The sequence below is a fragment of the Arvicola amphibius genome, chromosome 5 (assembly GCF_903992535.2).
Source record: "Arvicola amphibius chromosome 5, mArvAmp1.2, whole genome shotgun sequence".
NCBI lineage: Eukaryota > Metazoa > Chordata > Mammalia > Rodentia > Cricetidae > Arvicola > Arvicola amphibius.
In genome coordinates, this window is record NC_052051.1 from 45,034,859 (window position 1) to 45,058,227 (window position 23,369).

Here is a 23,369-nt window from a genome sequence, read left to right on the forward strand (position 1 = left end):
CCCTACCCAGGACAGTAGACCTTATTATCCAAGGAGCTAGTGAGTAGTGGTGCTGAACTTCAAACACACAAAGTCTTGCTCTGGAGACTGGATTTCATTACGTCTTACACAGTGTTCTGTAGTCGAACTAGAAACCCACATGACATTTCTTTCATGTAGGTCATCATCAGCATTGTAACTGGTCTCCCTGGCTGTCATGCTAACAAGCTCTGTGCTTTCCTGGTCACTCTACATAAGGAGTACGGCAGGTTAGTATGGCTTCTACTTTTGCTTTGGGGAAAGAGGTTGTGTTCCTGGACCATCTACTGACATTTAGCATGGCATTATTGGCACAACAGTCATCTGTCTTCTCATTAGATACCGTGTGCTTAGTGCCTTGTTCAGTAAGTGTTCACCTCACATCTAGTGATTTTGTCCTATAAACATTATTATTTGGGGGATAGTCTCGTGTAGTTTGGGCTTTCCTTGAATTTGCTGTAGCTGAGGATGACCTTGAGTTCTTGATCCCTCTGCCTCCACCTTCCAAGTGCTAGGCTACAGGCACGAGCCACCACACCCAGCTTGTGTGTGCTTCTCTCTCTCTCTCTCTCTCTCTCTCTCTCTCTCTCTCTCTCTCTCCCCCTCCCTCCCTCCCTCCCTCCCTCCCTCCCTCCCTCCCTCCCTTCCTATCCCTTTCCCCCTCTATCTCCTCCCTTGTAGAAGGAGTGGCGGGGCTGTGTCCCGCCACCCGGCTAGCTTTACCCAAAATAATTACACGGAAACTGTATTCTTTTAAAACACTGCCTGGCCCATTATCTGTAGCCTCTTATTGGTTAATTTTCACATCTTCCTTTAACCCATATTTAGTAATCCGTGTAGCACCACGAGGTGTGGCTTACCAGGAGAGATCTTAACCTGCGTCCATCTCGGAGAGGAGAAACATGGAGACTCACTATGGCGACTGCCTGAAGCATCTCCCCATTCCTGCTACCCAGCATTCTGTTCTGTCTACTCCGCCTACCTAATTTTCTGTTCTCTTAAAGGGCCAAGGCAGTTTTCTTTATTAATTAACCAATAAAAGTAACATAGACAGATAACTCTCCTCCATCACTCCTTCTCCCTCCTTTCTTTCTCATGTCTCTTTCTCCCTCTCCCTTTCCTTCTCCTGCTCCCTCTCCACTCCTGTGCCTCTGTCTCTCTGAGATGGTGGCCTCAAATTCATTGGAAGTTCTCTGCTTCAGTTTCTTGAATGCTGGCATTACTGGCATGTGCCACCATTTCTGGCTCTTTTCTAAAACATTCTGAGTTCTTGACCTTGCCCATTTCTTACTAGTTTTACCAAGCATGAAACTAAAGCCATTTCACTCAGGAAATTACTGCCAGGGCAGAAGTCTCTCACGTCTGAGGCCTTCTAACCATACGTTACTTTGTCTTTTTTCCTGGTGGAAGGAGATTTCCTACAATAGATCCAAAGATCTGTCTTTTCCTGTGGTGCCACAATAGCTTTCTCTCCATAGAGTAATTGGAAGCATATCTGCTTTATGACTACTGGTCATATTCAAATCCATGACTGAGCTTTCTATGAGCGGGCCATATGTAGCCTTATGCTAAGTTACCTTTGCTGCTTCCAGGTGGATGGTATACCGCCAGATCATGGACAGCTCTGAATGTTTCCATGCTGCCCACTTCCAAAAATACCTTTCCAGTGCCCTGGAGGCCCAGCAGAACCGCTCTGCCCGACAGTCAGCTTACATCCGCAAGAAGACCAGACTGCTGGTGGTATTACAAGGGTGAGTGAGCGATGGAGGCCTGGAATGGAAGTGAGGATGGGGACCTTGTCATTATTGTTACTTTTTATGTGCCCTGATGCTAGCCACACTCCTCAGAAAGGCCAGGATACTGTGGCCATACTGTGGTTAAGGTTAGCTGATAGCTACATACACAAAATCTGACTTCCATAATGTAATATCCCCAAGATGTGAGGAATTAGGGAATCTGGTAAAGATTCTCCAGTAATTTATAGAATGATTAATAATAGTCTTTAAAGCTTGCCATCTAGGTATGGGAGCCTCATCTGTCTCACTCCTTCCTCTTTTGGAATTGCAGATGTGGCTCCTATCCCTACTTAGTCTGTAAGCCCTACCCACCTCCCTGTTCTCCAGTGGCTATCCCAGAAGACTTTCCTGGGACCCATAGTGAGAAATACACATAGTATAGTTGAGCAGGGAGCCTGCTTTATACCTGTAGCTGTGACTGTAGACCCTGAAGTCCCTATAAATACCATTATTGTCAGAGGGAAGATGGGTCTCTGCCCGTGTGTGTGTGTGTGTGTGTGTGTGTGTGTGTTATAGTTGTATATGTATGAGTGTGCACCCTGTGTGTTCACACATAGAGCCAGAAGAAGGCATAGGATGTCTTTGCATCGTATGCCCTTGCTGTATCTCTGTCTTACTCCTTTGAGTCAACATCTTTCACTGACACTGGAGCTAGGCTAGCGGCTCCTGTCTCTGTCTCTCACAGCACTGGGGTACAGGTGGGCATAGCCGTGTCTTTTCAGATTCACATCTTCATGCTTGCAGAGCAAATGCTTTCACCCACTGAGCCATTTCCCAGCTCAGAACAAAGATTTGGCAGAGTATGTGCCACTGCTCCAGAGAACTGTTCACTGGCCCTCCACGGAATGTCTTGCACCTGGGCCCAGAAAAGAATGTGTTGTCAGGAGAACAGAGAAGGGGCTGGGCTTGTTTCTGGTGTTATGGTTGTAAAGAAGCTTTGTGTTATTCTTGCAACAATTACTGTTTCCAGTTAAGAATAGCCCAGATCCAAAGCTCTGTTTGGGCTCCTGGTTGTAGTGATGGGACTGGGAGGAGCTAGGATGGTGGTCCTGAGAAAGGAGGCGGGTGGCAGTGTGCACCCTTGGGACCTTTCTACACTGATAGACCTTGCTGCAGCTTCCTTTCTGTCGGCCCTTTAGGCCAAGAATCATCAAAGGGAGACTCGGGCCTTGAAACACTTGTTTTCTGTTGCTTCTACTAGTCAGAGGAATGGGAATCACGACCTTCTGTTCTGCCCTTGTCAGAACTGAGTCACTGGAGTGGGGGCCTAGCAGAGAACTTGCTGGTTTGTCAGTATACACAGCTAAAGTCACTTCCATTATCCATTCATTCAGAGAATCTTGTTGACTCCTTATCTCTGACTCTACAAGTCTGTAAAAATGTTGGATGTTCTAGCTACTTCCATCTCATGCAGCATAGACCCAGCATTCACCCAATCATACCACAGGGTATGAGGGACACCAGTAGATATCCTAATGGACTCAAGTCAGAATAACAGCTAAGCCCAACCATGATGGCTCACACTTAGAATTTCAGCACTTGGGAGATAGAAGCAGGAAGATCAACCATTGGCTATATGAGTTTGAAGCCAACCTGAGTTATATGAGTCTCAAGAAAGAAGAAGAAGACGAAGAGGAGGAGGAGGAGGGGGGGGGGGAGGAGGAAGGAAGAAAGGAAGGAAGGAAAGAAAGGAAGGAAGAAATAGCAGCTAAATGTTGTGACTCTTTACTAAGGCACTTACAGATTTAACCCATTTTTTAGGGCCAACAGATAACCTGCTTTATGGCTTGTACAACTCCTTGGCACTAGACATTATATCAGGGATTCTGGACTAGAGAGATGGCTCAGAAGTTCAGAGCAATGATTGTTCTTCCAGAGGTCCTGATTTCAATTTCCAGCATCCACATGGTGACTCAAAACCATCTATAGTAAGACCTGATGCCTTCTTCTGGAATATAGGCAAACACACAGACAGAACACTGTATACATAATAAATAATAGATAAATGTTTTTTTAATTTATTCTATTTTTTAAATTTTATTTATTTACATATCTTTTATGTACTCTGCATTGTATACCTACAGGCCAGAAGATGGCATCAGATCCTAATACAAATGGTTGTAGCCACCAATGTGGTTGCTGGGAATTGAACTCAGGATCTCTGGAAGAGTAGTAACCAGTGCTCTTAACCTCTGAGCCAACTCTCCAGCCCCAATAATAGATAATCTTAAAAGAAAAAAAATCCCTCTGTCTTTGGTCATACTACATAGTCAAGGCTGGCCTCAGATTGTGATCCTCCTGCTTCAGCCTACAGAGTGCTAGAAGTGCACATAGTCGCCATAACACTTGACTTGTTTCTTAAATCTGTCTTCTCTTTTCATCAGTATATCTCTGATTTGTTTGTTTTTGGTTGTTTTGTTTGTTTGTTTGTTTTTTGAGACAGAGTTTCTCTGTAGCTTTGGAGCCTGTCCTGGAACTAGCTCTTGTAGACCAGGTTGGCCTCGAACTCAAAGAGATCCACCTGCCTCTGCCTCCCGAGTGCTGGGATTAAAGGCTTGTGCCACCACCACCCAGCTGTTTTTGTTTTTCAAGACAGGATTTCTCTGTGTAACAGCCTTAGCTTTCCTGGAACTCACTCTGTTTACCAGGCTGGTCTTGAACTCACAGAGATCTACCTGCCTCTGCCTCCCAAGTGCTGGGATTAAAGGTATGTGCCATTGCCACCGACTTTGCCTCTGGTTTTTTTTTTTTTAATTAAGATTTTTTTATGTGTGTTAATGTTTTGCTTCCATGTGTGTTTATGTATACCTTATGCATACAGTGCCCATATGGGGACCAGACAAAGGCATCAGATTCCCCTGAAACTGGAGTTAGAGACAATCTTAAATCACCATGTAGGTGCTGGGAACTGAACCCACAACTTCTGTAAGAACAGCAAGTGCTCTTAACCTCTGAGCCATCTCTCCAGTCTTGGTTTTTGGTTTTTGTTATTTTGGGGTTTTTTGGGGTGTGTGTGTGTGTGTGTGTGTGTGTTTATCTAGGTATGTCATGTGTATGCTAGTGTTCACAGAGGCCAGGGCATCCGATCCTCTGCAGCTAGAGTTAGAGATGACTGAGCTGCACAGTGTGAGTTGTGAGGCTCAGACTCAGGGCCTCCGGAAGAACAGCAAGCACTCTTAAATGCTGAGCCGTCTCTCCAGCTCCCCCCCCACCACCACTCACCAGCATATCTTTGGAGAAAAGATTGTACTGTAGGAGTAGAGGGCTCCTTAGTCTCCACAGTGACTGTTTCCCCTCGTTTTCCATCTCAGAGGCAGCAGCAGTTTTGAGCTTTGACACTGAATAGGACATTGTTTTAAAAATGAAGTTAAAGGGGCTGGAGAGATGACTCAGAGGTTAAGAGCACTGACTGCTCTTCCAGAGGTCCTGAGTTCAATTCCCAGCAACCACATGGTGGCTCACAACCATCTATAATGAGATCTGGTGCCCTCTTCTGGCATGCAAGCATACAGGGAAGGAATGTTGTATACATAATAAATAAATAAATCTTTTTTAAAAATGAAGTTAAAGCCGGGCGGTGGTGGCGCACGCCTTTAATCCCAGCACTCGGGAGGCAGAGGCAGGTGGATTTTTGTGAGTTCGAGACCAGCCTGGTCTACAAGAGCTAGTTCCAGGACAGGCTCCAAAGCTACAGAGAAACCCTGTCTCAAAAAGTAAATAAATAAAAAAAAAAAAAAAAGTAAATAAATAAAAAAAAAATGAAGTTAAAGGTCTTGTCTTGTTTTAAGACAGGCTCTCATTTCTCACAGGCCAGCCTTACCATGTAGCCGAAGATGACCGTGAACTTTGATTTACATCTCAAATGCTGGGATTATAGGCATGTTTAAACCCAGTTTATATGTGCTGGGAGTTGAACCTGTGACTTCCACTCTAGCAACTGAGCTATATCCCCAGGGCCTAGAGTGCTCTTTTACTCTTAAAAATCAACTTGTAGTTGCCGAGCTTTTAAGGATATGGTAAGTGAAAAGGAAAAAGATGTAGTTATAAAAGGGATCTTCTTTTTTGTAAGTTTTACATCTTGACATAAAATAAATACATCTAAAAAAAAAAAAAAAACAGGCCTTGCTCCATAGCCTTGGCTAACTACCTACTTGTTACCTTGCTCATACTAGCCTTGAAGTCAAAGGAATCCTTCCCTGTCCAAAATACTTTATTTTCCAATGTGCTGCTTGCTGTAAGGGCCTGCAGTGTGTAGGGCACCCCATACCCAGGCCTACCCAAGTACTGCACTGGGAATGTATGCATACATGCCTAGGAAGAGACGCCAGGGAGTAGAGCCTTGGCTTCTTGAGCAAACCAGGCAGAGTGACTCAAGCTGGGAATCCTTGCACTTCGGAGGTGGAGGCAGGATTCCACAAGTTCAAGGGCAGCCTGTTCTAGGTAGCAAGTTCCAACGCACCATAGGAGTACACAGTGAGAGCCTATATAAAATAAAAATAAATAAGTGAACACCCCTGGAGCATGCCTAGCCCTGTCCTCCCCATGGCTCTGATGGTTGGTTGGGCAGGACCGAGGACAATAATCTAATCTGGGATGAAACCGAGTTCCTTTTTGCAGGTGAGCTGTGACTAGGAACTCAGGACATAGCCCTGGCGGCTATGCCTACTCCCCCAGCTCCCACTGCTCTCCCAAAGGCCCACACAGACGCAGGTCCCTCTGATCTGCCAGACTGTCATCAGGTCTGACTTCCCTCATAGACTCAGACCTTTGGATAATAGTCTAGGTCCCTCGGGGCAGTGCTGTCCTCTGTGAGGTGAAGAGGCCCTTTAGAGTCGTCCCAAGTTCTGCGGGAGGTCAAATGTTCAGTTTATTGACCTGTATTGCGTTAGGCATCAGAGACTGTAACATTGAACAGCACGTTACTGAGGAGACCGTGAGCAGACGAATGAGGGAAGATGGGACCGAAGATGCGCACAAGAGAACAGAGTAACAAGGGGACTGTAGCTGACAGCCAGTGCTTTGCAGGAAAACTGGGGGGCATACAAGGCACCCCAAGGAGCATTACCATCATTGTAGTGTGCGAAGGCCCACGATGTCTCCACAAGGTGCCGCTTGACGTAGCTCGGTGGTGGAGCACTCAGCTAGCACATGCAACATTCTGTAAGTTCGATCCCCAGCACCACAAAAAACAACCGAGCGCCACTTGAGCAGAGACCTGAAGGAAGCCAGCCAGGCAGGCAGATGCCAGAGGACAAGAGCATTCCAGCCTGAGGGAGCAGTGTACAAATGTATGCCTGGCATGCTCAGAAGACCCAGGAGGCCAGAGGGTCGGATCAGGGGAAGGGATGGGAGAAGCAATGGCGTCCCCTGTGCTCTGAGAGGTCAGATGGCACAGGCTGCCTGGCCCAGGGTAAGGGGCTCGGCTTCTGCACTGAGATGAAAACCACTCGAGGATTTCAAGCAGAGAAGTGATGTGATCTGTCAAAGGGCCTAGCGTATCCCTCTGGCTTCTGTGTTGAGAAGTTTGCAGTGAGGAAGGACAATTTCCCTGGGCTTAGAATAACAGGAACTTGGGAGGGTTTGGACTACAAACATTGGCTTCTAAGTGAAGACGTCAGATTGGAGGGAGTTCCAGGCAGAAGATAGAACTAGAAATGGTATTTGACAAATCTGATGACCTTGTGAAATGAGGGGAGGGGACAGAACTAAAGAAAACACAGTCTGGCAGGACTCCTGAGTTGTGACTAGAAAACACAGTCCCGCCCGCAGAGCCCCAGAGCCTGTTTGCTGACTTCTTATCTCCAGCTTAAGCTGGCTCTTCCACCCACTCTTCCCCTTAAGGGTAACTGAAAAAATTTGGGAATGAAGAAGCATGTTGTGGATTCTAGGGACTCTGAATCATAAAGTGGGGTATCACCAAGGAACTCCGTGACTGCCTTCTACTTTGGGTCTTCAGCCCTCGGCCACTCAGGCAATCAGTGCTCCCCTCTTCTCCTACTCTGTATCCACAACCAGGAAGCTAACCATGTGCTTTCTCCCTTTAGTTACACAGATATCATTGATGTTGTCCAGGCCTTGCAGACTCACCCAGACCCAAATGTCAAGTCCTACTTCACTATTGGTGCTGTCACCGTGTGTGTGGAGCCCCTGAGCTGCTACATGGAGCACAGGTAGACACGTAAGACCACCTCCAGCCCACGATGTGGTGTTGAAGTGAACTGTAGTGATTTTCCCTCCCCACCAGACTGAGAAAGGCTTTACACAGGTTTGGTTTGTGGAACACATCAGCCTGTGGTATATGCAGTAAGTACCCCATGACTCTGTTTTGTATGAAGTCCTAAAAGGGCACAGAGCAAGGTGAAGTAGATTATAGAAGACAGGCTTCATTCAGCTCTGTGAGAATAGGGTCCATGTCTTTTCAATGCTTGGTACATAATAAGTGCTCATGAAAGATCTGTTGTGAGCTGGGTGGTACATCTCAGAGTTGGTGACTTTCCAGGTGAATGTAATGGACCATGGGTTCAGTCCCAGCACTGTAAAAAAGGATAGAGGGGAACAGAAAGAAGGAGAGAGAGAAGAAATAAATAAATCTGCTGGAAGTATGGCTGCCAAAGACCTGTAATCCCAGCCCTCAAGAGACAGAGATGACAGATATAGGCAGATATAGGCAGACTTTCTTTTCCCACCAGCCTTTACCCCAAATAACCAGAGAGTTAATATTTGTTATAAATGCTTGGCCAATAGCTTGGGCTTGTTTTTAGCTATCTCTTTTAACTTAATGGATTAGTAGAAATTAATCCATTTCTATTCATCTCTGTGCTTCCCCAAAGTTCCACGTATGTGGACTACACCCTTCTCCCCAGCATTCTCTCTGCCCCGAAAATCCTGCCTAGTCATTGGCCAATCATCTTTTCATTAACAGTGAGAGTAACATGTCTTCACAGTGTACAGAAGGATTGTTCCACAGCGGGGGGTGGGGGGTCACTAGTTAGAAGCCAGCCTAGGCTACAGTGAGGCTCTGTCTCAAATTAAAAAACACTTAATGACTAAGTTGGTGCTCAAGAGTGATTAGCCCGGACTACAACAGAGTGAGAGATCCTGGCTCCAAAAAAAAAAAAAAATGAGTAAACAGTAAAGGAGTGTGCCAACGTGTGTGTACCACAGAGATGATTTAATAAGATATGACTGGAGTAAAGGATAATTATTTAAATACAGAAGTAAAGCCAAACTGAATTAATGTTTAAATACAGAAGCCAGCCTAGGCTACAAGAACACTGTCTCAAAAAGAAAAAAAAGAAATTTCAATAGCTTTTAGTTGGATTAGAAGGAAGCATCAGTGGCGGTGGTGGCACACACCTTTAATCCCAGCACTGGGAGGCAGAGGCAGGGGGATCGCTGTGAGTTCCAGGCCAGCCTGGTCTACAGAGTGAGTTACAGGACAGGCTCCAAAGCTACACCAAGAAACCTGTCTTGACAGACAGAAAAAAATTGTGAAAGAGTCCGGAAGAAAACTGAATTAATATCCTAAAGTAGGATTTACCAAATTTGGTCCTTATGGCATGTGTCCTGCTGTTTTATGAAATCAATTAAAGAATAAAGCTGTGTTCCTAAGCATCTGACTTGCTGATCTGGGAACCATGGAGCTCTATGGACCCAGACAAACCTAGTCCTGTAGGGAATGCCTTGGGCAAGATGCTCAGCCTACTTACCAACCCTCCACCTACGCTTCTCATCTGCTAATAGATAACAGCAGAATCATTCCTGACTTTTTGTGTGTTGCTCATCCTTATGGGAACTTGACAAAACTCATCAGTGGTAGCTCTCTTCTCTAAGAGGATCATTATAGTAGTTGGGAATTTAAATTTTTTTTTCTTATTTTAATTAACTTTTATTTGTTTGACTTTTTGTTTTGTTTTGTTTGTTTTTCAAGACAGAATCTGTCTCTCTGTATAGTTCTGACTGTACTAGACCTCATTCTGTAGACCAGGCTGGCCTGGAACTCACAGAGATCTGCCTCCTGAGTGCTGGGATTAAAGGTGTACACCACCACCACCCAGCTGCCATGTAGGAATTTCTATAGGACCTGAACTTCAGTGTAAAACTGCGAATGTTTTGAATAACTATAGTTCTCTCGATGCTTAGTACCACCTGGCACTTGCATTATCAGTCAGATTCATGCTTTTGTGGGAAATAATGACAACTCTGAAATAAATGGTTTTGAAATACATTTTTTTTCTCCTTAGGTTTCTCTTTCCTAAATGTCTTGACCAGTGTTCACAAGGTAAGCAGTACGTTTTGTTTTCTGCTTATGTGCCCATCACATTCTGTTCAGATACAGTAGGCTTTTCTCTGTGCTGCTACCTTTCTGGAATCTACTTCATACAGAATTGGTCCTTGTGTCCTGCTGGGTGGACACACAACTTCGGGAGCTCTTCTTGTGATGCCCTGGCTCACTCAGCAGCAGCACTCCTGCCCTGGCCCTGCCACTGATGAGCCTCTAGGTTAGCAAGGTTGTTAGGGTCCTGGAGATGCAGAATAAATTATAAATTCCTGGCAGTGGTTCTGAGATGCTCAGTGCTATCTGGGCATATGCCTCGGGGAGTGGAGGGCTGACTGGGGATATGCTTGGGGGGGGGGGGGGGTGAGCTTCCTGAATCAGCACAGCAAGCAAGTTTCCAATAGAAGAAAACAGTTCAATGTCCCCAGCCTACTTGTGCCCTGCTGATCCCTTTGCCAGTCCATGGGGACAACAAAAACAACACACCAGAGCTGTCTTGGCAGACAGCTGAGCTGGCAGCTGCGCAGGCAGGAGACCAAGGAGGAATGTTCTTATTGGACTTGGCATACCAGGTAGTAGCAGTCCCCCTTTGCTTTTCTGAGACAGAATCTCATGTCACTAGCTTCAAGTCACAAGTCACTGTAGCACAGGCTATCCTTGAACTCCTGATACTCCTCCTCCTATCTCCCAAGTGCTGGGTTAGTATAAGCTGTGATGCCTGCCTTCAGCAGCAAAAAGATGGAATGAATGTTTGGGCCCATCCCTAGTGCCTAATCCAAGTAGATTCGGGTTTTGTGGAGGTTGGGTTAGTAGAACCTTTTGACAAACCAGTTGTGGGGCAGAAACTGGAAAAGAGATATTTAGAATGCCTCTGATTTCTGGTTTAGAGGATTAAGAAAGCTGAAGATAGAAAGCACAAGAGAGACACCGAAACAGGAGGTAATGTGGGAGGCTTTCTGATCCTTAGTTCTAGGCTTCAAAGCCATGATAAAAGACAAAGGCCCAGACAGATACTCAGTATCCAGACATGGGGTTGAAAAGATTAGAAGGCCAGAGATGAGAAGGGGATTGGAAAGTCCTGGAGCTTGAAAGATGAAACGGGAAGGAACAGTACTTTAAATATCAAAGACAGAGAAAAATCAGTTGTATGTAATGTTGCAGAGACCTCAAGGGAAGTACAATTTAACAACAAAACAAATAACAAGCATTGGTTTTGCAAGTGTGAAGGGCACTGGTGACCTCAACAGAAATGTCTGAATAGACAGGTCAGAACTGAAGTCAAGTATGAGTTAGTACAGCAGGTGATCTCTGTGTAGAACCAGACCTAGTAAGTCCCAGGCCTGTCTTGAAAAACTAACAAACAAAAACAAATCAACCTTCAAAAACTTGTTGACCTTCCTTGACCCTTCCTTCTTCTTGTCAGTGTTAGAGCCACCTTCTTGACACTTTATCCCTTAGCATCCTCCCACTTTTCTTTGTGAAGCATAAGTACAGATGGTTAGGTTCCCCTGCTGAGTCTTCTTTTTTAATAATTTATTTATTTTCATTTTATATGCATTGGTATTTTGCCTGCATGTATGTCTGTGTGAGGGTGTCAGATTTTGGAGTGGTCCTGGGAATTGAACCTAGGTCCTCTGGAAGAGCAGTCAGTGCTCTTAACCTCTGAGCCATCTCTCCAGCCCCTTTTGTTGGGTGGGTGGGTGGGTGGGTGGGTGGGTTGGTTGGTTGGTTGGTTGGTTGGTTGGTTGGTTGGTTAGTTAGTTTGTTTGTTGGTTGGTTTTGGTTTTGGTTTTGGTTTTGGTTTTGGTTTTGGTTTTTTGAGACAGGGTTTTTTTGTAGCTTTGGTGGCTGTCCTGGAACTCATTCTGTAGACCAGGCTGGTCTCAGACTCACAGAAATCTATTTGTCTCTGCTTCCCGATTGGCATGTGCCATCACCGCCCAGCTTCAGAGAGTCATGAGGAAATGATGTGTCTTCATCATCTTTGGATCTGAAGCAGCCTGAGCCGGTATCTCAACCAAAAAAATCTCTTTTAGTGTCATCCTTCCTTGGGCACTTGGTAGTATGTTTCATAATGATCCCTTCCAGTGCATTGTTCAAAGGCAATTGGTCTAAAGTTTGTACCTGCTAACATGTGGGCAGGTGACTGTGGGACCATAAATTGTTTCTTTTTTATTTTATTTTATTTTATTAGTTGAAGAAAGGGTCTGTCTGTGTATCCCTGGGTTCCCTGGAACTTAGTGTGTTGATCGGGTTTACCTCACAAAGATCCACCTGTCTCTGCCTCCCTAGTGCTGGATTAAAGGTGTGCAGTGCCACACAACTCCAATTCTGTCCCACTGAGTGTCAAGGGACTCAGGAGTTGTAGTGCCTTAGTAAATTATCTTCTGATTGTATCTGGGCCTCAGTACTTTGAACTGGCTGACTTGGCTCACCTTGGATGAGAAGGAGATTTAGGGAAAAATGTCCCCCTTCTCACTAGAGGTTCAGTGGCTGTCCTGGAAGTGGAGTCTGCCACCAGGAGATAAGGTCTTCATGTCCTGAAGGAGCTTATTGCCTCTTTGCGCCTGTTCATGACTCAGACTTCATGGTTCTCCCCCATCCCAACCACCGTGGCCATTTTACAGTATTCTGCAGTGTTTCTTGATAGCAGAGGCTTACGTTATGCTTAGCAAGGCTCATTATAATGCTGACTTAAAGTGAAGGAGTTTTAACTGCCTGTTTTTAGAAGTGTATATAGAGAAAAGAAGGTGGTTTCATCTATTCCTGGGCTTCTGAAAGCCTTTAGCCCAATCTGGAGTAGCCAGACAGTGATGTTTCCCTATTCTTGGGAACAGGCCTGGCTAAAGTACCTGCCTATAGCTCAGCTTGTAACCTCGGTTAGTCTTGGTGTTCACTTAGATAAGAGCAGAAAGAAACTCCTGACCCCAATAAAGCGCACCTTCTTCCTGTGGCTTGTTTGGCCTGTGTGCCAGACAAGCTCCACTTGCCTCACGGATGGCATTTCCTCTTGGCAGGTGGCGGTTTACATAGCTGGACTAAGGAATGCTGGAGATAATCCTTTTGCTCTTTTGCTGTGGAGTAAAGGCCTTTTTCTGTACCCAGTTCCTGACCTAGAATCCTACCCCCTACAAAATTAGTCCATACAGTACTTGTATAGCAAGCAGAACATAGACGGGGTTCAGCTAATAGACACCCACAGCCTGGACAAGGAAAGGGACAGGCCAGAACTTTGTCTGGGACCCTGGCTCACTGCTGAGAAGGGCAGGTTTGGCCTAATTTGACTCACCCCTTTTAACTAAGGAACTATTGTAGTCTCTAGGTCTCTGTAGATTTCTACTAGCTTTCCTGACTGCTCACTACAAGGCCCACCATATTGTTCTCTTCTTCTACCCATGGTAACCTCTCAGTCACCTTGCAGGGTCTGGCTCCTTGTCTGCCAATCCTAGAATGTCCTGAGACTTCAGGGGTTCCATCTATTTGCCTGTGGTGCCACATTTTGGGCATGGCCTTATGACCTCAACCTACTCTGTTTCCAAAGGCTCCAGTGGCTTCCTGTGGTTGCACCAAAGTGTGGGGATCTGGCATGAGCCTTTCTAGGCCAGCCCTTAATGTTTCTCTGCAACCTCCAAAGCGACCCTTCCCAATATAGTGTCAACACATAGGTACCTCCAGTGCCTCCTCATTCAGAGGGCTCTCTGGCATTGGCAGAGGGAAGTCTATCCTTTTTGTCTTATTTTGTTTTTCAAAACAAGGTTTCTCTGTAGCTTTGGAGCCTATTCTGGAACTAGCTTTTGTAGATCAGGCTGGCCTCGAACTCACAGAGATCCACCGCCTCTGCCTCCCAAGTGCTGCGGTTAAAGGCCTGAGCCACCACTGCCCAGCTAGTATTGCTAGTACTGATAATTCTCTTTTTTTCTTTTTTCTTTTTCTTTTTTTTGTTTTTTTTTTTTTTTTTTGAGACAAGGTTTCTCTGTAGCTTTGGTGCTTGTTTTGGAACTAGCTCTTGTAGACCAGACTGGCCTCAAACTCACAAAGATCTGTCTGCCTCTGCCTCCCGAGTACTGGGATTAAAAGTGTGTGCCACCACCGCCCAGCTGTATTGATAATTCTTTTGTTTTAAATTTATTTCATGGCTGGTGGTAGTGCATTGCCTTTAATCCCAGCACTCAGAGGGCAGAGACAAGCAGATCTCTGCGAGTTTGAGGCCAGCCTAGTCTATAGAGCAAGTTCCAGGACAGGCTCCAAAACTACAGAGAAACCCTGTCTCAAAAAACCAAAAAAAAAAAAAAATGATTGATTGATTGATTATGCACGCAGTGTTATGCCTTATAGATGATTATGAGCCACCATGTGGTGCTGGGACTTGAACTCAGGACCTCTGGAAGAGCAGTCAGTGCTCTTAATCTCTGAGCCATCTGTCCAGCCCCTTGATAACCCTTTTTTTTTTGATTTATTTATTCATTATGTATACAGTGTTCTGTCTGCATGTGTGCCTACAGCTCAGAAGAGGGCACCAGATCTTAATACAGATGGTTGTGAGCTACCATGTGGTTGCTGGGAATTGAACTCAGGACCTCTGGAACAGCAGGCAGTGCTCTTAACCTCTGAGCCATCTCTCCAGCCCCTACTCCCTGATAACTCCTAAAACCAGAGTTTATTTTCTAGTTTGGTACATATTTGAATGGTTTTCATTTTATTTTATTCTATGAGTGTTTTCCCTGCATGTGTATATGTTTGTGTACCGCGTGCATGCCTGCTGATGGTTGTGAGTCATCATGGGCGCTGGGAACCAAATCTGGGTCCTGTGCAGTAACAACAAGTAATTTTAGCCACCGAGACATCTCTTTTGCCCCCTATTTGAAATTTTCACAATACAATATAAATAAAAATTATTGAATAGCCAAACAGATCGCTTATAAATTTAAGGCCAGCTTGGCTTGATCTTCATAGAGCATTCCAGTATAGCCAAGGCTACACAGAGAAACCCTGTCTTGAGAAAACCAAAATAATAATAATAATAATAATAGGAATTCCACTAAATAACAAAATATTCTATTGAAGAGGTTCTAGATATATCATTTCAATGGTAGCATGCTTGCCTACCATGCTTGAAGTCCTGGGTTTGATCTCCTACCATCCCATAAACCAGTGCATGCCTGGAATCCAGACCTCAAGAAATGGAGGCAGCAGGATTAGAACTTAGTTACATCATGAGTTCTATGATGCCCTGGGCTAGACCCTGACCTCACGCCCAAAAAGGCAAATAATCTTATAGCAAAAATAGCCTATATCGATAAGAACTTTATAAAATATATTGATAACTAAGAAAATCAGTATGAATTTGGAAGAAGTATAATAATGCTAGGATGGGCAAAGACTGCCGATTACTAAGTTCTCCGTAGTTTTGTGAGTCTTACTTTGTACAAGTTGTGGAGCAGTTTCTCTGTTATCCAGTCTACACATCCTCACGCGGGCTTCCCTTTTCCCATGTCACTGTGTGAAAATCTGTGTGCACACTGGTCTTGCAATTGTGTGACTCTGAGAATATAGTTGTCAGCACCTAGTGTTGTAGTGAATGCTTGGTGGTAAATGTGTTCTGAAGGCCAGTGGCACTGGTTCCTTTTTTTTGTTTGTTTGTTTTTTGTTTGTTTGGGTTTTTTTTGTTTTGTTTTGTTTTGTTTTCCGAGACAGGGTTTCTCTGTAGCTTTGGAACCTGTCCTGGAACTAGCTCTTGTAGACCAAGTTGGCCTTGAACTCACAGAGATCCGCCTGCCTCTGCCTCCTAAGTACTTGGATTAAAGGCACCACCACGCTCAGCACAGCACCGGTTTCTAATAAGGTTGAATGTAAGCAATGCTGAAAAGCTCTTTGATCAAGAACTCCAAGTAACAACCAGAAAATTGAAGTAAGAGAAGCTAAATTAGTTTGGGAACCTATGAGGTGGCTTAGTGGTTAAGATGCTTCCACCAGGCCTAGGTGACCTGAACTCAACTTCTGTCCCCACATGAAGGAGAGCGCCAGCTCATGCCAGTTCTTATGTGCATGTGCTTGTGCTTGTGCTTGTGCACATAGTAAATGTTGAGAGGGTGAGAAAGAGAACAGCAGATAGGCTTGGTGACCCAAGTTTATAATCCCAGTACATAGGATTGTTGTGAGTTCATGGTCACACTGGGCTACATCTTAATAAAAACCATGTCTCAAAAAGCATAAAGCTAACCATGTTGCTTCCATGTATAATCCCAGCATTCAGGAGGCAGAGGCAGGAAGATCACAAGTTGAAGCCCATTCTGTTCTACATAGTAAGCTCCAGGCCAACCAAAGCTGCTATGTGAAACCCTGTCTCAAAAACAAAACAAAAACCAGACAAATGGAATACTAAATACATGAGATTAGGAAGTGGAGTAGCTAAGCATGTACTCTTAAGATGTGGCAGTTCTTAGAAGGGGAGAAAGAAATGTGACCAAGGTCAGTGAAAGGAGCAGTGACCCACATTTCTGTGAGCCTACAGGTCCAGTCAAGATTCTGAAGGTTGATGTGTTTTGGTTCTATTCTTCAGGCTTGGTGAATAACGTGGTGTTTACCAGTCACACGACGGAGCAGAGGCACCCTCTCCTTGTTCAGCTGCAGACCCTCATCAGGGCTGCCAATCCTACTGCAGCCTTCATTCTTGCAGAAAATGGGATTGTTACAAGGTAAACTTGTGCAGACTCCACTCTGTGTGCCCAGCTTCTTTTCCAAGTGATACAGCAGCGGACTGGCTCACAGGGACACACCTGGTGGAAGGAAAGACCTGACTACTGCAAGGTGTCCCCTGACCTCCACATGCGTGCTGTGCTGCACACACATGCACAAAAGAAAAACAGTAACAAATTTCTACTTAATGTATGTACGTATTTTACGTGTGTGTGGGTGTCTGTCTGTACAGCACATGCGTGCCTGGTGCCCATGGGGGCCAGAAGAGGGTTTAGAGCCTCTGGAACTGGAGTTGTTGATAACTATGACTTACGTTTTGGATGTTGGAAATTAAACCAGGGTCCTCTGGAAGAATAGCCAGTGCTCTTAACTGCTAATCCATCTCTCAAGCCCTGTAAAATGCTGTGTTTGTTGGATACAGGATCCTACTTTGCAGCCCTGTCTTGCTTAGAATTGAGAGGGACCCGCTGGCCTCTGCTTACTAGGCTCTGAGAGTAATGTCAACCACCATCACCACAGCACTTCTTAAATAGAGTGCAATTAACACTATAATGCTCTGAGGTGTTTTGTCTTTTGACAGATTCTCATACACTGAAGAATTGAAATCATAACTGTCTTCAGTGGTCCATGTGGATGTGAGAATGTGTTGGGCTGGAGAGATGGTTCAGCCATTGAAAGCTAAGCTTACAACCAGAAATATAAGACGTGAGAGTATGGGTGTGGTGGTGGTGCACGCCTCTAATCCCAGCACTCGGGAGGCAGAGGCAGGTGGATCTCTGTGAGTTCAAGGCCAGCCTGGTCTACAAGAGCTAGTTCCAGGACAGGCTCCAAAGCTACAGAGAAACCCTGTCTCAGAAAAAAAAAAAATACCTGAGGGGCAGGTGAGACGGCTCAGCAGGTAAGAGCCTTACCACCAAGTGGGAGAGTCTGGTTTTATCTTGGAATCCACATCGTAGATGAGAGAACTGACTCCTACAGCTGTCCTCTGACCTCCACACACATACCATGGCCACACACATGTACACACACCTTTAAAATAACACTTGGGAGGTGCATCTCTGTGGGCATGTGTACAGAAGCCAGAGGGCAACTTCAGGTGTACATGGTTTCATTATCCAGGGAAACAGTTCAGTCAGTAAAGTACTCGCTGTACAAGTGTAAGAACATCAGGTTGATCCTCAGCTGGGTGTAGTGGCACATGCTTGCTAGCAGGTGTATCACCTAGATCCGGTCCCTTAGTCACACACAGAGACATAAACTGGAGGGCTGGAGAGATGACTGTGTACCATGTGCTTACCTGGTGCCTAGGAAGGTCAGAAGAGGGCATCAAATCCCCTGAAACAAAAACTGTAGATGACTGTAAGCCCCCATGGGAGCCTGGGATCAAACTCTGGTCCTCTGCAAGAGTAACAGGTACTGGGAACAAAGCCCCCACCTTTACATTCTTAAGATCTGGTGGGCACTGTGTTGATCAAAGGATTAAACAGCGAAAACAGTAATGGGACAGTCTGATATGATGATCCTTTCTGCTCTGAGTCAGTGAGGCAGCATCACCTGGGTCGTGATTGCTGTCACTAGATAAACCAGGCTTGGTGGTGCATGTCTATAATCTCAGCACTTGAGAAAGTAGAAGTAGGAGGATCAGGTCATCCTCAACTACTTAGTGAGTTCAAAACCAGCCTAGGCTACATGAGACCTGTGTCCTTGTGTCCCTGCCCCCCCCCAAGAAAAAAAGTTTCTGATTCAGTGAGTCACCAGCAGGACCTGAAATTCTACATTCTAATAGGAGTACTAAATTCCTCAGGTGTAATAGTATATCATGGCCCTGTAAGAGAACGTATTCTTTTTGTTTTGGTTTTGGGCAGTTTTTGTTTTGTTTTGTCTGTTATAAGACAGAGTCTCTTTGTAGCCCTAGATGGTCTAAAACTCACAATATAGACCAAGCTGTCCTCAGACTCACAGAAATCTGCCTGCCTCTGCCCATGAGCAACTATTCTTAGAAGATGCATATTGAAGTAGAAGTGAACTGTTATGCATACAACTAATTTTCATATTCTGTGTCAGGAAAAAATGCATGCATATGTGGAGAGGTTAACATTGACAATCCTAATTAACCTGGGTCTTCTCTGGTTCTCTGTGTTTTTAAAGGAATGAAGACATTGAGCTGATTCTCTCAGAAAACAGTTTTTCAAGTCCCCAGATGCTACGTTCTCGATATTTACTGTTTCCTGGCTGGCAAGTATCATTATTGAATAGTACCTTTAAAAAGAAATGTGAAAGCCGGGCGGTGGTGGCGCACGCCTTTAATCCCAGCACTCGGGAGGCAGAGGCAGGCGGATCTCTGAGTTCGAGGCCAGCCTGGTCTACAAGAGCTAGTTCCAGGACAGGCTCTAGAAACTACAGGGAAACCCTGTCTCGAAAAACCAAAAAAAAAAAAAAAAAAAAAAGAAATGTGAGCCACATCTGTAGCAAAGGAGCAGCAGAAATGACAGTAGCATATATGCTTCACAAGGGTCACTGTGTTAACTGGAATAACCTACTGTGGCCGGGAAGCCTTCCCAAGGGGCCAGTGCTCCACAATCTGAGCCTCTCTGAACATTGTGATTCAAGAGGTCATCCTGCAGGTACCAAGTACAGTGAGTGGTACAAAACCAAGACTTAGATTCCCCAGGTAAAAAAATTGCCCTACCCAATAATCAGCCATCTAGAATAGGTAGTCAGTCATCAAGAGTAGGTAGGCTTCTGCTAATGAGACCCATGGAATATTCTTTACAGCTGCCTCCCAGTCCAAGAATATCACCAAAAAGGGGAGAAAGGAGAGACGCCAAGTCCCCCATGATCTGACTCTAACACCATTGTCACCGAGCTATCTCTGGACCTAGCCACATAGTTTCTGGGTGTAATGTAGATGTAAATTAATAAAACTCAAAACAAAATTTAGAGTTAATTGTGGCTGCCTATGCCTGGTAGCCACAGTACTGGGCACTGCAGAACCAAAACATTCCCACAATGCCAGGAAGCTCTGCTGTGCAGTGCTGCTTCTTCAGAGCTTTGCCTGTCTTGGCTTTTTTATTTCATATCAACAAAACACATAATAAATGCCACTATTGTTCACATTTTATAGATGACAGAAGCAGCAAGAGTTCAATGATGTGTCTAAGATATAGCTAGTAGTCGGGTGGTGGTAGCTCACACCTTTAATTCCAGCACTTGGGAGGCAGAGGCAGGCGAATCCCTATGAGTTTGAGGCCAGCCTGGTCTACGGAGCGAGTTCCAGGACAGGCTCCAAAGCTACACAGAAAAATCCTATCTTGAAAAACAAAACAAAAACAAAAAACAAAAAAGAAGGGAGGGAGGGAGGGAGGGAGGAGGAAGGAAAGAAAGAAAGAAGAAAGAAAGAAGAAAAGTCTAAGAACAAGAGAGATGACTCAGTGATTCAGAGTACTTGCTTCTCTTGCAGAGGACCCGGGTTCAGTTACCAGCACCCATGTGGTGCAGTTCAAAGCTTTCTGCAAACTCAGAGTGTACATGGTACAAATACACACATTCAGGCAAAATACATAAACACATAGAATAATAATAATAATGAATTTTTTTAGAAAACAATGAAAGGAAAGAAAAAACCTATTGCAAGTAAGGCATGGTGGCACACATTCTTATCCCATCACTCAGGAGGATAGAAGCAGGATTGGGAGTTCAGGATTATCCTTAGCTACATAGTAAATTCTAGTTCAGTCTCATGGGCTACATACAGGAAGCCCTGGCTCAGAAAACTTTAAAAGGGGTTGAGCACAGTGGTGAGTGCCTTTAATCTCAGTACTGGGAGGCAGAAGCAGAAGAACCTCTTAGGGACCAGCCTGATTACATAGCAGTCTCCAGGACAAACCTTTTTAAAGGGCTAGCAAAATAGCTCAGTGGTTAAAGAAGCTTGCCACTAAGCCCCCATGGCCTGAGTTCAATCCCAGAGTCCCTCACAGTGGAAGAAGAAAACCAGCTCCTACAAACTGTCAACTGACCTTCATGTGTGCACTGTGGCAAGTGCATACACACACAGCTGGGCTAGTACGTGCTCCCACTCTTAGGATGGTAGGAATGACACCCATCCAGTGGTTCTGTCCTCCCCTGGAGCAGTTCCAAGTCAGAAATAAATCAGGAGTTAAAATGAAATCTCCTTAACTGTGGAAACTGAATGAGATATAAGGGTTCATTATACTCTCGTACTTCTGTTTTTGGTTTAAACTAGAAATTTTCTGTATTAGAAAGTTTCACAATGTGGACATAGTAGTTCATACTAACAGTGACAGCATTTGGGAGGAAGCAGGAGGACCAGGGATTCTGCATAATCCATAGCAAGCTCAAGGCCAACCTTGGGAAACACAAAACCCTGTCTTTAAGAAAGAAAAAAAAAAGTTATTTCATCCAGGTATAATAGTATCTACTGATGCCGGGCGGTGGTGGCGCACGCCTTTAATCCCAGCACTCGGGAGGCAGAGGCAGGCGGATCTCTGAGTTCGAGGCCAGCCTGGTCTACAAGAGCTAGTTCCAGGACAGGCTCTAGAAACTACAGGGAAACCTTGTCTCAAAAAAACAAAAAAAAAAAAATAGTATGTACTGATAATCCCATATATTCAGGGTCCTGAGGCAGGAGGATAATGTGAGTCGAGGAGTTCAAGACTAACCTAAGCACAGAAGTGAGACATCTCAGTTTGAACACACACACCAAACCCTAAATTTATTTTTTGCATATTTTATTTTTAAATTTTTTTAATTTATTTTTTGTGCTTTGGTGTAAAGGTATCAGATCTCCAGGAACTAGAGTTACAGACCATTGTAAGCTGCCATGTGGGTACCAGGAATTGAACCCAGATCCTCTGGAAGAACAGGCAGTGCTCTTAACTGCTGAGCCATCTCTCCAGCCCCAAACCCTAATTTAATGCTCTGAGTTTAGCCCTGATGTTAACAGCTCTGTGACAAGCAGTGTGGTCACGCAGCAGTGGCCTCGCAACTCCTTAGCTCCTTCTAGAGAAACGTGGATGTTTTAAGTTCCCCACCATGAGATGGGCGTGTCTGGAGTGTTGAAAGTAATCCTAGCTGTTTTGAACGCTGAAGCAGGTGGATCTTCAGTTCAAAGTGGGGACAGGGTAGAGTAGGGGTAGCCCCAGCTGTGCTAGGAAGGACTCCTAGTATCGTGAGGTCTGAGGGGATGCACAGGCCCTGGACTTGAGGGAACTCTGCTGGTCTAGAGAAGTTGGACCTGCACTCAGGAAGGTCTAGAGAAGTTGGACCTGCACTCAGGAAGGTCTGTTCCAGTGCCATCCTGCTCTCCAGTCTCACGGTGAAGCAGAGGTATACACACTGGAAACAGTACTTCAGCCAAGACATTGTGGTGCAGAACTTTAATCCCAGCACTTGGGAAGCAGAGGCAAGAGGATCTCTGAGTTCGAGGCCAACCTGGTCTACAGAACAAGTTCCAGGATAGCCAGGGCTGCACAGAGAAACCCCGTCTTGAAAAAAACAAACCAAGCCCCCAGTTCAATCCCTAGCCCCATATAAACCAGTGTGGTGCCCCATGCTTTTAATCCCTGCATTAAGAAGCTGGATACCCAGATGATCAGAAATGTAAGGTCATCCTTGGTTACATAGCAGATTTGTGGCCAACCTGGTATTGATAAGACCCTAGTTCATATAGGGGGAAAAAATATATATTGTAAACAAAATAGTGTATTAATTAGTGAGAGAGGATTGAACAGATGATGACTAGTTTATCCCAAGATAGTATATATAACACTGAACCCCAACACTGAATGGATGAAATGGGGGCAAAGGGTACTAAACCTTCTTGTATATGTTCATGAATATGTCAAAGAATTTAAGAACAATACTTGTTCTTACATTTTAAAAACTATTTTAAGGTATGAAGGTAAATTTGATTCCGGATCCGTCTTTCCACTAATGGTTCAGATCTGTGTGTGGTTTGACCGACCTCTGGAGAAAACCCGCTTTGTGGCCAAGTGTAAAGGTGAGCGTGGCTGGGACATGTTTCACCCTCGATGGAAGAGTTGTCCCTTCCCTGTGGCCCCATTTCAGTCAGTATCCTTGGGTTTCCTCTTCTCCATACTGTCAGGATCAAAAGCAGGTAGGGGGTTTAATGAGATCAGATCTCCAGTTCTGATTCTGTGTGGTTCACTCTGAGGGATAGTGGCGGAGGCCCTGGTGGGAGGAGATGGAACCTTGAGCCCTTCCCCTGGCCCTGACCTTCTGACTCAGTTGATCTAAGCTTGGCCTCCGTGTTCAGGTAGCTGAATTCCTGTCCTTTTCCTCCACCAGCAATTCAGTCTTCCATCAAGCCAAGTCCCTTCTCTGGGAATATCTACCACATCCTTGGCAAAGTGAAGTTTTCAGGTAAATGGGGTGAGTCTTGGTAGCATGGCACTCAAAGCTCATGGTGTGAGCTCACAGCCCTGCTGGCTCTGTCCTCTTTTCCACAGTGGAGGCTCTGTCCTCTGCTCCTGGGAACTCCAGTGAGCTGTACAAAGGTTGGACTATAGGACAAGGCCACTGAAGCCCAGCTAATGTGTGTC

The 23,369-nt window shown here is 45.1% G+C and overlaps 1 protein-coding gene across 5 annotated transcripts in view; it reads left to right on the forward strand.

The window, feature by feature from the left end:
- Dnaaf9 (dynein axonemal assembly factor 9) overlaps nt 1–23,369 on the forward strand; it is a 148,463-nt gene that overhangs the window by 118,510 nt on the left and 6,584 nt on the right. For 4 of the 5 annotated variants that reach the window (XM_038329804.2, XM_038329806.2, XM_038329805.2 and 1 more), the window contains 8 exons: nt 160–248; nt 1,611–1,769; nt 7,859–7,984; nt 10,058–10,095; nt 16,652–16,787; nt 18,937–19,023; nt 22,701–22,807; nt 23,116–23,190. In XM_038329804.2, the coding sequence (XP_038185732.1) occupies nt 160–248; nt 1,611–1,769; nt 7,859–7,984; nt 10,058–10,095; nt 16,652–16,787; nt 18,937–19,023; nt 22,701–22,807; nt 23,116–23,190 (817 nt within the window). Of the gene's footprint in view, nt 1–159; nt 249–1,610; nt 1,770–7,858; nt 7,985–10,057; nt 10,096–16,651; nt 16,788–18,936; nt 19,060–19,238; nt 19,392–22,700; nt 22,808–23,115; nt 23,191–23,369 lie in introns of those variants that run through there. The other variant, XM_038329808.1, reaches the window with a different exon arrangement.